Source organism: Mesoplodon mirus, assembly GCF_964341445.2.
Source record: "Mesoplodon mirus genome assembly, chromosome: 6".
In the NCBI taxonomy this organism is placed as follows: domain Eukaryota; kingdom Metazoa; phylum Chordata; class Mammalia; order Artiodactyla; family Ziphiidae; genus Mesoplodon; species Mesoplodon mirus.
Window position 1 is genome coordinate 14,702,893 of NC_138982.1, and position 13,942 is coordinate 14,716,834.

Genomic DNA, 13,942 nt, shown 5'->3' on the forward strand with positions numbered 1-13,942 from the left:
ATGAAGAAAGATGAACAGATCCTGTGGGATAACAGCAAGCATACCAACACACACATGATGAGAGTCTCAGGAGGAGAGGAGAAAAAGAGGTAGAGAGAATATTTGAAGACATAATAGCCAAAAACTTCCCACATTTGATGAAAAAACATTAATCTACATATTTAAGAAGCTCAACAAACTCCAAGTAAAAAAAACTCAAAGACATTCAAACCCAGACACACCAAAATCAAACTGTGGAAAGAACACTGAAAGCAACTGAGAGAAACAACTCATTACATACAGGGGATCCTCAATAAGATTAACATCTGATTTTTCACCAGAAACCATGGAGACCAGAATACAGTGGGATAACTTCTCAAAGTGCTAAAAGAAAAAAATTCGACCAAGAATTCTATACCTGGCAAAACTATCCTTCAAAAATAAAGAAGAGGGGCTTCCCTGGTGGCGCAGTGGTTGAGCGTCCGCCTGCCAATGCCGGACACACGGGTTCGAGCCCTGGTCTGGGAAGATCCCACATGCCACGGAGCAGCTGGCCCCGTGAGCCACAATTACTGAGCCTGCGCGTCTGGAGCCTGTGCTCCGCAACAAGAGAGGCCGCGATAGCGAGAGGCCCGCGCACCGCGATGAGGAGTGGCCCCCACTTGCCACAACTAGAGAAAGCCCTCGCACAGAAACGAAGACCCAACACAGCCATAAATAAAAAAAAAAAAAAAAAAAAAAGAGCTGGTGACATGTACGTGCGCCGAGACAGCGCGAATTGGAGGAAAAAAAAAAAAAAAACCTCAATAGGTTACCAGAAAAAAAAAAATAAAGAAGAAATTAAGAAATTCCCAGATAAACAAAAACTGACAGAATCCATCACTAGCTGACCTACCCTACAAGAAATATTAAAAGAAGACCTTCAGGCTGAAATCAAAGGCACTAGACAGTAACTTGAATCTACATGAAGAAATAAAAAGCACAGGTAAAGGTAATTACACAGGTAAATATAAAAGACAGTATAAAATTTTTTGGTTGTACCTTTTCCCTCCTATCTGATTTAAAAGGACATAATCATTATAAACCTGTATTGATGAACATATGATGTATATAAAGAATTAATCTGTATGAAAACAGCATAAAGGAGTAGGAAGGAAGACAATGGAACTATCTCAAAGCAAGGTTTTTATAAACAATTGAAATTAAGTTGCCATAAATCCAAACTAGATTCTTATGAATTAAGATGTTAGTAATTCCCAAGGGCAACTACTAAGAAAACAACTCAAAATATATAATAAAGAAACAACCAGGGAACTACTACGGTACACTAGGAAATATTTAACACAAAAGATTTAACACAAAAGAAGGCGGAAATGAAGGCCAGACCCAAGGGCCACATATTGTATGATTCCATTTACATGAAATGTCTAGAGTAAGTAAATCCATAGAAACAGAACATAAATTGATGGATGCCATGGACTAAGGGGAGACAGTAATATGGAGTGATTACTAATGGGTACAGGGTTTGGGGAATGATGAAAATGTTTTGGAATCAGACAGTGCGGATAGTTTTACAAACTTGTGAATATCTAAAAACCACTGAATTGTACACTTAAAAATGATAAATTTTATGGTAAGTGAATTACCTAAATTTTTTAACTGCCTGAAAAATACACAGGAAAGCTGCTTTAAACCTCTCCCAGCATCTGTTTACTGACTCAAGAGACTACAGCCTGACCAACCAGATTATCAGTCAAATATTCCTCTCTAATAATTCTCTCTAATAATTCCTCTTTGAAGATATTCTGTGAGGCATAGCTCTGTTCTCTACCAGACCACCTCCCCCATGCCACTACTTACAGCATGATACTCTTTAAACCAGATATGCAAATTCCAGAAAATATATAACCAAAAAAAGTAGCGCAAAATGTTGAGACTATAAAAACAAAGAAAACATGATCCAAGCACATGACAAGAAAGGATATATTAGTAAAACAAGATTAAGATGACAACAAAAAGACAGATATAGGACTAATTATAACAATACTTTTAGAATAGAATGGAAAATAATCTACTTTATTATAAAATAAAGATTTTGATGGGTCAAGAAATAAAAAATGTAAACATAAGCAAATTGAAAACATTTTTAAAAAGTTAAAAATGAATAATGCCAATACTATATAACAAACCTTAGGTGATACAGCCAATGTCGTACTTTGAAGAACATTTAAAAGATTAAAATATTTTATTATTAACATTAAGTGTTCGAATCAAGAATCCAAAAATAAAATAAAACAAAATGGACCTAAGGAAAATAGAATAACAGAATGTAAAAGAGAAATCAATGACCAAAGAAAGATGATAAGATTGTTATTCTGGGAGGAACAAAGATGGCAGAGTAGAAGGAAGTGCTCTCACTCCCTCTTGTGAGAACACCAGAATCACAACTAGCTGCTGGACAATCACTGACAGGAAGACACTGGAACTCACCAAAAAAGATACCCCACATACAAAGATAAAGGAGAAGCCAAAATGAGATTGTAGGAGGGGCGCAATCACAGTAAAATCAAATCCCATAACTGCTGGGTGGGTAACTCACAGACTGGAAAACACTTATACCACTGGAGTGGTATAAGTCCACCCACTGGAGTGAAGATTCTGAGCCCCCCATCAGGCTTCCCAACCTGGGGGTCCAGCAACGGGAGGAGGAATTCTTAAGAGAATCAGACTTTGAACCCTAGTGGGATTCAATTGCAGGACTTCGACAGGACTAGGCAAAACAGAGACTCCATTCTTGGAAGGCACACACAAAGTAGTGTGTGCATCGGGACCAAGGGGAAGGAGCAGTGACCCCAGGGGAGACTGAACAAGACCTACCTGTTAGTGTTGGAGGGTCTCCTGCAGAGGCGGGAGGTGGCTGTGGCTCACCATGGGGACAAGGACACTGGCAGCAGAAGTTCTGGGAAGTACTCCTTGGCTTGAGCCCTCCCAGAGTCTGTCATTAGCCCCACCAAAGAGCCCAGGTAGGCTCCAGTGTTGGGTTGCCTCAGGGCAAACAACCAACAGGGAGGGAACCCAGCCCCACCCATCAACAGTCAAGTGGATTAAAGTTTTACTGAGCTCTACCCACCAAAGCAACTGTCAGCTCTACCCACCACCAGTCCCTCCCATCAAGCCTCTTAGATAGCAGTCTGTGGAACAAAAACCACATTCACAGAAAGATCAAAAGGCAGAGGGCTATATACCAGATGAAGGAACAAGATAAAACCCCAGAAAAACAACTAAATGAAGTGGAGATAGGCAACCTTCCAGAAAAAGAATTCAGAATAATGATAGTGGAGATGATCCAGGACCTCGGAAAAAGAATGGAGGCAAAGATAGAGCAGATGCAAGAAATGTTTAACAAAGATCTAGAAGAATTAAAGAACAAACAAACAGAGATGAACAATAAAATAACTGAAATGAAAACTATACTAGAAGGAATCAAGAGCAGAATAACTTAGGTAGAAGAACGAATAAGTGACCTGGAAGACAGAATGGTGGAATTCACTGCTGCGGAACAGACTAAAGGAAAAAGAATGGAAAGAAACGGAGACAGACTAAGAGACCTCTGGGACAACATTAAACGCAACAACATTCGCATTATACGGGTCCCAGAAGGAGAAGAGAGAGAGAAAGGACCAGAGAAAATATTTGAAGAGATTATAGTCAAAAACTTCCCTAACTTGGGAAAGGAAATAGCCACCCAAGTCCAGGAAGCACAGCAAGTCCATACAGGATAAACCCAAGGAGAAACACGCTGAGACACAGAGTAATTAAATTGGCCAAAATTAAAGACAAAGAAAAATTAATGAAAGCAGCAAGGGAAAAATGACAAATAACATAAAAGGGAACTCCCATAAGGTTAACAGCTGATTTCTCAGCAGAAACTCTACAAGCCAGAACGCAGTGGCATGATATACTTAAAGTGATGAAAGGGAAGAACCTACAACCAAGATTACTCTACCTGGCAAGGATCTCATTCAGATTTGATGGAGGAATCAAAAGCTTTACAGACAAGCAAAAGCTAAGAGAATTCAGCACCACCAAACCAGCTCTACAACAAACGCTAAAGGAACTTCTCTAAGTGGGAAACACAAGAGAAGAAAAGGACCTACAAAAACAAACCCAAAACAATTAAGAAAATGGTAATAGGAACATACATATACATAATTACTTTAAATGTGAATGGATTAAATGTTCCAACCAAAAGACATTCAGGCTTGCTGAAAGGATACAAAAACAAGATCCATATATATGCTGTCTACAAGAGACCCACTTCAGACCTAGGGACACATACAGACTGAAAGTGAGGGGATGGAGATGGAAAAAGATATTCCATGCAAATGGAAATCAAAAGAAAGCTGGAGTAGCAATACTCATATCAAATAGACTTTAAAATAAAGAATGTTACAAGAGACAAGGAAGGACACTACATAATGATCAAGAGATCAATCCAAGAAGAAGATACAACAATTATAAATATATATGCACCCAACATAGGAGCACCTCAATACATAAGGCAACTGCTAACAGCTCTAAAAGAGGAAAACGACAGTAACACAATAATAGTGGGGGACTTTAACACCTCACTTACACCAATGGACAGATCATCCAAAATGAAAATAAATAAGGAAACAGAAGCTTTCAATGACACAATAGACCAGACACATTTAATTGATATTTATAGGACGTTCCATCGAAAAACAGCATATTACACTTTCTTCTCAAGTGCGTATGGAACATTCTCCAGGATAGATCACATCTTGGGTCACAAATCAAGCCTCAGTAAATTTAAGAAAACTGTAATCATATCAAGCATCTTTTCTGACCACAACACTATGAGATTAGAAATAAATTACAGGGAAAAAAATATAAAAAACACAAACACATGGAGGCTACACAATACATTACTAAATAACCAAGAGATTACTGAATAAATCAAAGAGGAAATCAAAAAATACCTAGAGACAAATGACAATAAAAACACGACGATCCAAAACCTATGGGATGGCGGAGTGGCTGGGACCATGAGCCATGGCCGCTGGGCCTGCGCGTCCAGAGCCTGTGCTCCACAACAGGAGAGGCCACAACAGTGAGAGGCCCGCGTACCACAAAAAAAAACCAAAAAAAAAAACAAATCCTACGGGATGCAGCAAAAGCAGTTCTGAGAGGGAAGTTTATAGCTATACAAGCCTACCTCAAGAAACAAGAAAAATCTCAAATATACAACCTAACCTTACACCTAAAGGAACTAGAGAAAGAAGAACAAACAAAACCCAAAGTTAGCAGAAGGAAAGAAATCATAAAGATCAGAGCAGAAATAAATGAAATAGAAACAAAGAAAACAATAGCAAAGATCAACTAAAGGCTGGTTCTCTGAGGATAAACAAAATTGATAAACCATTAGCCAGACTCATCAAGAAAAAGAGGGAGAGGACTCAAATCAATAAAATTAGAAATGAAAACAGAGAAGTTACAACAGGCACCACAGAAATACAAAGCATTCTAAGAGACTACTACAAGCAACTCTATGCCAATAAATTGGACAACCTAGGAAGGAATGGACAAATTCTTAGAAAGGTATAACCTTCCAAGACTGAACCAGGAAGAAATAGAAAATATGAACAGACCAATCACAAGTAATGAAATTGAAACTGTCATTAAAAATCTTCCAACAAACAAAAGTCCAGGACCAAATGGCTTCACAGGTGAATTCTAACAAACATTTAGAGAAGAGCTAACACCCATCCTTCTCAAACTCTTCCAGAAAACTGCAGAGGAAGGAACACTCCCAAACTCATTCCATGAGGCCACCATCACCCTGAAGCCAAAACCAGACAAAGATACTACAAAAAAGAAAATTAAAGACCAATATCACTGATGAATATAGATGCAAAAATCCTCAACCAAATACTAGCAAACAGAATCCAACAACACATTAAAAGGATCATACACCATGATCAAGTGGGATTTACCCCAGGGATGCAAGGATTCTTCAATATACGGAAATCAATCAATGTGATACACCATATTAACAAACTGAAGAATAAAAACCACATGATCATCTCAACAGATGCAGAAAAAGCTTCTAAAATATTCAACACCCATTTATGATAAAAACTCTCCAGAAAGTGGGCATAGAGACAACCTACCTCAACATAATAAAGGCCATATATGACAAACCCACAGCAAACATCATTCTCAATGGTGAAAAATTGAAAGCATTTCCTCTAAGATCAGGAACAAGACAAGGATGTCCACTCTCACCACTATTATTCAACATAGTTTTGGAAGTCCTAGCCACAGCAATCAGAGAAGAAAAAGAAATAAAAGGAATACAAATTGGAAAAGAAGAAGTAAAACTGTCTCTGTTTGCAGATGACATGTTACTATACATAGAGAATCCTAAAAATGCCACCAGAAAACTACTAGAGTTAATCAATGAATTTGATAAAGTTGCAGGATACAAGATTAATACACAGAAATCTCTTGTATTCCTATACACTAACAATGAAAGATCAGAAGGAGAAATTAAGGAAACAATCCCATTTACCAATGCATCAAAAAGAATAAAATACCTAGGTATAAACCTACCTGGGGAGACAAAAGACCTGTATGCAGACAACTATAAGACACTGATGAAAGAAATTAAAGGTAATACCAACAGATGGAGAGATATACCATGTTCTTGGTGTGGAAGAATCAATATTTTGAAAATGACTCTACTACCGAAAGCAATCTACAGATGCAATGCAATCCCTATCAAATTACCAATGGCATTTTTTAAGGAACTAGAACAAAAAATCTTAAAATTTGTATGGAGACACAAAAGCCCCCGAATAGCCAAAGCAGTCTTGAGGGAAAAAAACGGAGCTGGAAGAATCAGACTCCCTGACTTCAGACTATACTACAAAGCTACAGTAATCAAGAATATATGGTACTGGCACAAAAACAGAAACACATATCAATGGAACAAGATAGAAAGCCCAGAGATAAACCCACGCACCTAGTGTCAACTAATCTATGACAAAGGAGGCAAGGATATACAATGGAGAAAAGACAGTCTCTTCAATAAGTGGTACTGGGAAAACTGGACAGCTACATGTAAAAGAATGAAATTAGAACACTCCCTAACACCATACACAAAAATAAACTCAGGATGGGTTCTAGACCTAAATGTAAGACTGGACACTATAAAACTCTTAGAGGAAAACACAGGAAAAACACTCTTTGACATAAATCACAACAAGATCTTTTTTGTTCCACCTCCTAGAGTAATAGAAATAAAAACAAAAATAAACAAATGGGACCTAATGAAATTTAAAAGCTTTTGCAAAGCAAAAGAAACCATAAACAAGACAAAAAGGCAACCCTCAGAATGGGAGAAAATATTTGCAAAGGAATCAACGGACAAAGGATTAATCTCCAAAATGTATAAACAACTCATGCAGCTCAATATTAAAGAAACAACCAACCCAATCCAAAAATGTGCAGAAGACCTTAATAGACATTTCTCCAAAGAAGACATACACATGGCCATGAAGCACAGGAAAAGCTGCTCAACATCACTAATTATTAGAGAAATGCAAATCAAAACTTCAATGAGGTATCATCTCACATGAGTTAGAATGGGCTTCATCAGAAAATCTACAAACAAATGCTGGAGAGGGTGTGGAGAAAAGGGAACCCTCTTGCACTGTTGGTGGAAATGTAAATTTATACAGCCACTATGGAGAACAGTATGGAGGTTTCTTAAAAAGTAAAAATAGAATTACCATATGATCCAGCAATCCCACTACTGGGCATATATCCAGAGAAAACTGTAATTCAAAAAGACACATGCACCCCAAAGTTCACTGCAGCACTATTTACAATAGCCAGGTCATAGAAGCAACCTAAATGCCCATCAACAGATGAATGGATAAAGAAGATGTGGTACATATATACAATGGAATATTACTCAGCCATAAAAAGGAACAATACTGAGTCATTTTTTGAGATGTGGATGCATCTAGAGACAGTCATACAGAGTGAAGTAAGTCAGAATGAGAAAAACAAATATCGTATACTAACACATGTATGTGGAACTAGAAAAATGGTACAGATGAACCGGTTTACAGGGCAGAGGTTGAGACACAGATGTAGAGAACAAACGTAAGGACACCAAGAGGGGAAAGCTGCGGGGGGTGGCGGGGGGATAGTGGTGTGCTGAATTGGGCGATTGGGATTGACAAGTATACACTGATGTGTATAAAATGGATGACTAATAAGAACCTGCTGTATAAAAAAATTCAAAAATTAAAAAAAAGAAAGATAATCATAAAAAAATCCAAGAAAGACTACCTTAAAAGATGAAACAGATAAATCTCTATCAAGGCTAATGAATAAAAAATAAGAATAGACACAAATACATAACACAATGAAAACAGGAACATAACCATAAACATAGTTAAAATATTTTTATGTGTATATGACTACTATGTAAACTCCGTGGCAATAAGTTTGAAAATATAAATGGATGCTTTTCTTTAAAAATATGAATTTCCAAAATTGACTCAAGAAGTATCTGAATTATGGTGAGTTTGAATGAAGCCAGACTTAAAAAGTATATACTATATGATTCAAGTATATGAAGCTCTAGGGAATTCCCTGGCAGTCCAGTGCTTAGGACTCCATGCTTCCACCACAGGGGGTACGGGTTCGATCCCTAGTCAGGGAACTAAGATCCCACATTTCTGCATGCCGCGCGGCGCAGCCAAAAAAATAAAGTATATGAAGCTCTAGAATAAGCTAAACTAATCTACAGTGATAGAAGTCAGACTGGTGGTTCTTCAGGCAGAGGCAGGGCTGAAGGACTGCAAGAGAATACAAGAGAACTTTCAGAAGTGATGGAAATGATCTATATGTTGATGGGGTGGTGATTATCAGGTATATATCTTTGTTAAAACTCTTAGAATCATATACTTAAAATGCTTGCATTTATAAATATATATATAAATCACATCTCAATAAAGTGGAAAAAAGTTGAAAATAATCAAAAGCATGCAAAGATAAATACCTCAATTTTTATTACAAGATTTCTGTCAATTATGAACTCCAAAACATCCATCAACAAGAATAAAGTACAATAAAGATCTGTATTGACATGAAAAGATATTCCTAATATTTTACTTTAAAAAAGGTGATTACTATAATAGGCATAATATGATCCTCATTTTTATTAATATATAATATGATTTAAAGTCACATGTATATTTTCTCATAGAGTAAAGCGTGGAAGACATAACAACGTAAGTTGTGATTCTGGATTCAGGTAGAGTTGATACTTTTTCTTTTAGCCATTTTAAAATAATAAATGTGTATTACTTATAAAATAAATAATATACATTTTGTAAAATAAAAAAAATAATGATTAGTCTTAATCAGCTCATCACATTTGTATTAGCTTACCAGTGTCACAGAAATTATTCTGAGATCAACAAACAGTGATAGTTCTAAGGTCAATAACAAGCATGATCTAATATTTCACAATGGTTTAAAATAATTTAAAAACAATGTTACGTTTTGAAAAAATTACACAAATCCAAAATAGGAAAGTTCAGAAATGAATATGAGAGCTAGAGAACAGATGGATATATGAATTGAGAACTGACAGATTTCAGGAAAAAATTAGAAAAGAAAAACTATTTCAGAATTAAAGAATAGAAAGAACACAAAAGTGAACAGATCTTGTAAAAAACATGGTAAGGGAAATAAATGATGAAAAACAGAAAAGTGAAAAAATATGATAAAAAGGATTTCAGAGGAATAGGCATTTATATATGGCATACGTATATGCAGAAGAGATGTAATACAGAGAGAGTAGAATGGAGTCCTTTGAAGAAAAACAAGCTCTGAAACAAAACAAACATTTAAAACCATAATTAAAGTTTTCTGAAATAGAAGAAAACGAAGTTACAGAACAGTCATCACTAAGACATTGCCTAATGAAACTTTTGGACTTTCAAGATAAGGAAAAATATCCTTTAGTTATCCAAGCAGAATAATTCCAATTGATCTACATGGGAGAGAAATCATATTGGCATCAGAATTTTAACCAGCAACATTTTATACAACACCAAGATATTGTGGAGAGAAAATATGGGTCAAGGATTTTATATTCAACCAAATTATTCTTGAAGCATATAAGTACCACAAGTACAAACATACAAAACTCAGGAAATATTGTTCCTTCCTAAGGAATCTCCTAGACAACACACTTCAACACATTTCAGACAACCATAAAATGATCTGAGAAGCTCTACTATTACAAAGAAAATATGAGAGAATAAAACACTAGACAATTCTTCCCCAAGGAATCTCCCACAAAATATACTTCAGACAACCAAAAAATGATTTGAGAAGCTTCGCCATAAGAAAAATAGGGGAGAATGGAAGAACTGGTAAATCCAACTTTCCACAGAACAATATATGCAGTTTCTGCAATAAATCAATGACATGAAACAAAGGGCAGGGAGGTGACTTACATAACCAAAGGTACTATTATTAACTTGTTTTGATCCTGACTCAAAAAAATTAACAATAAAAAGGCATTTTTAAACAATTAAGAAAACTGATTATGTATTAGTTATTGGATGTAATAGAGAATTATTATTAATTTTGTTAAGTACAACGATATAAGAAAATGCCTGGGGCTTCCCTAGTGGCGCAGTGGTTGAGAGTCCGCCTGCCTATGCAGGGGACACGGGTTTATGCCCCGGTCCGGGAAGATCCCACATGCCGCGGAGCAGCTGGGCCCCTGAGCCATGGCCGCTGGGCCTGCGCGTCCGCAGCCTGTGCTCTGCAACGGGAGAGGCCACAGCAGTGAGAGGCCCGCGTAATGCAAAAAAAAAGAAAATGCCTGAATTTTTTTAGAGATACACACTTAAATGTTGTAAAGTGATACAGTTGGAATATTTAATACCCAAGAAAAAGAGAAAAAGTGATGAAGCTAATGTGCAAAAAACTTGTTAACTACTGAATCTGGATCATGGGTATATGGAAGTTTACTGTATTATTCTACTTTTATGCATGTTTGAAATTTTTCATAACTAAAAAAATAAAACTAGAGATATATCATCCAGATAACACAGAGGCATACTAGACAACCATGACAAAGACAACTGCTTTCTCTATCTTTGTCTCTGTTCTCTCTCTCTCACACACACACATACATACAATGCAGAGACTAGAGATACAAAAAGATAAACACAGAAAGAAAAAAAAGTACCTAAAAATAGACAATTCCCTTATCTAGTATGAATTGATCTTCCTAAATTAAAAATAGTAAAGTGTAGAAATGTGCTAAGGGACAGGAGAGGAGAAAGCAATGGACTGACTTGGAAGTCATTTTGCAAATGTACCACATAGTATCTGTGCTTTTTGAGCAAATCATTTAACCTTCCTGAGCTTCAGTTCTACAAGGGGATAATAGATGTCCTATCTACCTCAGAGACACTGTAATGATCAAATGACACCATACAGGAAACAATGCTTTGTATATTATAACCATGATATAAAAGTAAAAGAATATTAATAATTAGGTATTTGTTATCTCTTGCCCAGATATATTTCAATTACTTAAAGTAAATATTTACTGCACATATCACCTTCTAATCCTTATTTTCTAGGTTAATAATATATCATATCACATTAACTTAATATCTAATGTTATACTCACTACTCCTGTGTAATAGCGTAGTCCAACTACATGACCTCTCAAAGTTCCAAATAAAACTGAATCTAGCTCTTCATCGCTCGTTAGGAAATCATCTGGAGGAATAATATCTTGGAATTCAAAACGAGGAAAGAAAGTTGGATATGAGAGGCGTGGAAAATTTCCATGGACTCCGTACTGGACAGTCTGCAAGTACTTCCAAACAGGATCTCTATTAAAAAAACAAACAAACAAAAAACAACAACAAAAAAAAACCACACACACAGAAAAACAATACAATATTTAACCAAATATTTCTCAAAGACCATACCATATTTAAAGGCCAATTGTTTTCTCACATTTTACTTCAACAAATTAAATCTTATGTGGGAAGTGCTGTATAAAGATTAATCGCGTTCCTCTGGTTAAAGCAAGAATTGGAGTGGCGGAGGCTTCTAGAAACCCTACCTGTTCAATAATGTGTCTTCTACCCTCAAGTATTCAAAGTGAAAACCCCAATAAGGGTTCACAAATCTCTTTCCTAGTCTGCATCACCTACTTAAACTGAAATATATGTGATGTCTGTTAACTAATTATACACCAAAATTTCAATACATCTTGAGCTAGAAGAGACTTGAAAATACTTAATTTTTTTACACGAAGCCATTTATAGCTTTACAAATAATATATCCAGTAACCACTACTTTAATTCCCTTCGACTAGAACCCTTATTTTATTCAGGTATCCTAACGGTGCCATCATGGGAAGCTGACCTCAAGCCCCCCACTCCCGTTGGTTTAAGGGTAACCTCAACCCCCCGATGGAGAATTGTTTCCGGAACGGGTATGTAAACCAATTTGGACAATGAAAAGTAAGAGGAAGTCGGCTGGGAGGCTTCCAGGAAGCTTCTACTTTGCTAAGAACGGAGAGAAGCTATTTCCCCTGCGTTCTCCTTGCACGTCACGCGTCCTGCTTTTGGCTCCTCTGCAGACGTGTATTTGCACGTCTGTGCATGCACATCAGTTGTGAGGTGCTTGGGGACAGGGGCTGTCTTACGCGGCCCTTTCGGCCGAGCACAATGCTCGGCGCACAGTGGGTATCTCATGGGTGTCTTGTGGAATAAAGCACAGGGCGAGAAGAGACCCCGGCTAAGGAGTGGAGCTTAGAGCCCCAGGCCCCCTACAGCCGTTGACAGAGATTTCCCCAAGGCCCTGGCACGAGACTCGCCTGAGGAGCCTCCCCTCGCCCGCGGAAACTCTGCATTTATTTCTCCCGCGGCTATAGGAGCCGCCAGGGGGACGAACGCCAGCTTGCGAGCTGAGGCTCGCAAGGGGAACGCGAAGGAAACGCGGGGAAAGTCAGGTTCATCTGGGGACGCAGCCACGCCGTTACCCCCTGCGCCCCGCTCCCTCCGCCCCCTTCACCCCCTTCACCTCTTAAACATCCAGGACATGGCGCTGAGTGGGTGACGAGAGGAACTTAGGCGCCCGGGATCGTTCTCGAGCCGCCTGGAAAAGCCTCCTTCCAGGCCCCGGGGCCGAAAAGCCTAGGGCAGGTTCCGAGGGCCGAAGCAAGAGCGCGCTTCTTCAAGGTAAGACGCCGCGAGCCAAGCCAGACGTCGACGCCGTCTCCTTTCAGCAGCAATGTGAGAGGCCAGCGACGCTTTGTGACTGGCACCCGGAACGTCCAATCCCGAGGAGGGGCCTACGGAGACCAACCAAGCAGAGCACAGAAGGGTGAGCAACTCCGCCCTGCGCAGCGATTCAAAGACGGGAGGAGGGGGTCCCGGCTGCAGGGGCGGTTTCATCCGGGTTCTTCCCTACCCCCAAGGCAGGGGCGAGGGAAAGCCACGCGGTTCGAGGAGCCCGGCTGCAGTGCTCAGGGTGTACACGTTTCTGTTTGATTCCCCGACTCAATGAAAGGGCGACGCCTGTCCTTTCCGCTGTTTCCCTCAAGCCCTAAGCCTCGGCCCCATTCTTCAGGTCCTACCACTATCCTGCCTCTAATTTTCCCTTGATCTTAGGTGACATGTAGTAGTGTCTTCCACTGCGTAAGCTCCTTTCCTTCGTTTATCTGCGGTGAATCCAGGTAGTTGCCCTCAAAATATGCATTTTAAGCCCCACGAGCGAATCAATGAGCCACACCGGGTACGGAGAGCTTAATCGCAATTTAGATTTATGGCGTTCCCCCTCCATCTCTCCCTCTCTCCCTCTCCCACCACCCCCA

General features: G+C 38.6%; 1 protein-coding gene across 2 annotated transcripts in view; it reads right to left on the reverse strand.

The window, feature by feature from the left end:
* Positions 1-13,305, reverse strand: part of HLTF (helicase like transcription factor) — a 72,436-nt gene extending 59,131 nt beyond the window's left edge. For both annotated transcript variants that reach the window (XM_082625952.1, XM_082625951.1), the window contains exons 1-2: positions 13,150-13,305; positions 11,741-11,948 (exon numbers count right to left, since the gene is read on the reverse strand). In XM_082625952.1, the coding sequence (XP_082482078.1) occupies positions 11,741-11,948; positions 13,150-13,169 (228 nt within the window). In that variant the 5' untranslated portion in view covers positions 13,170-13,305. The remainder of the gene's footprint in view (positions 1-11,740; positions 11,949-13,149) is intronic.
* Between the last annotated feature and the right edge of the window lie 637 nt (positions 13,306-13,942).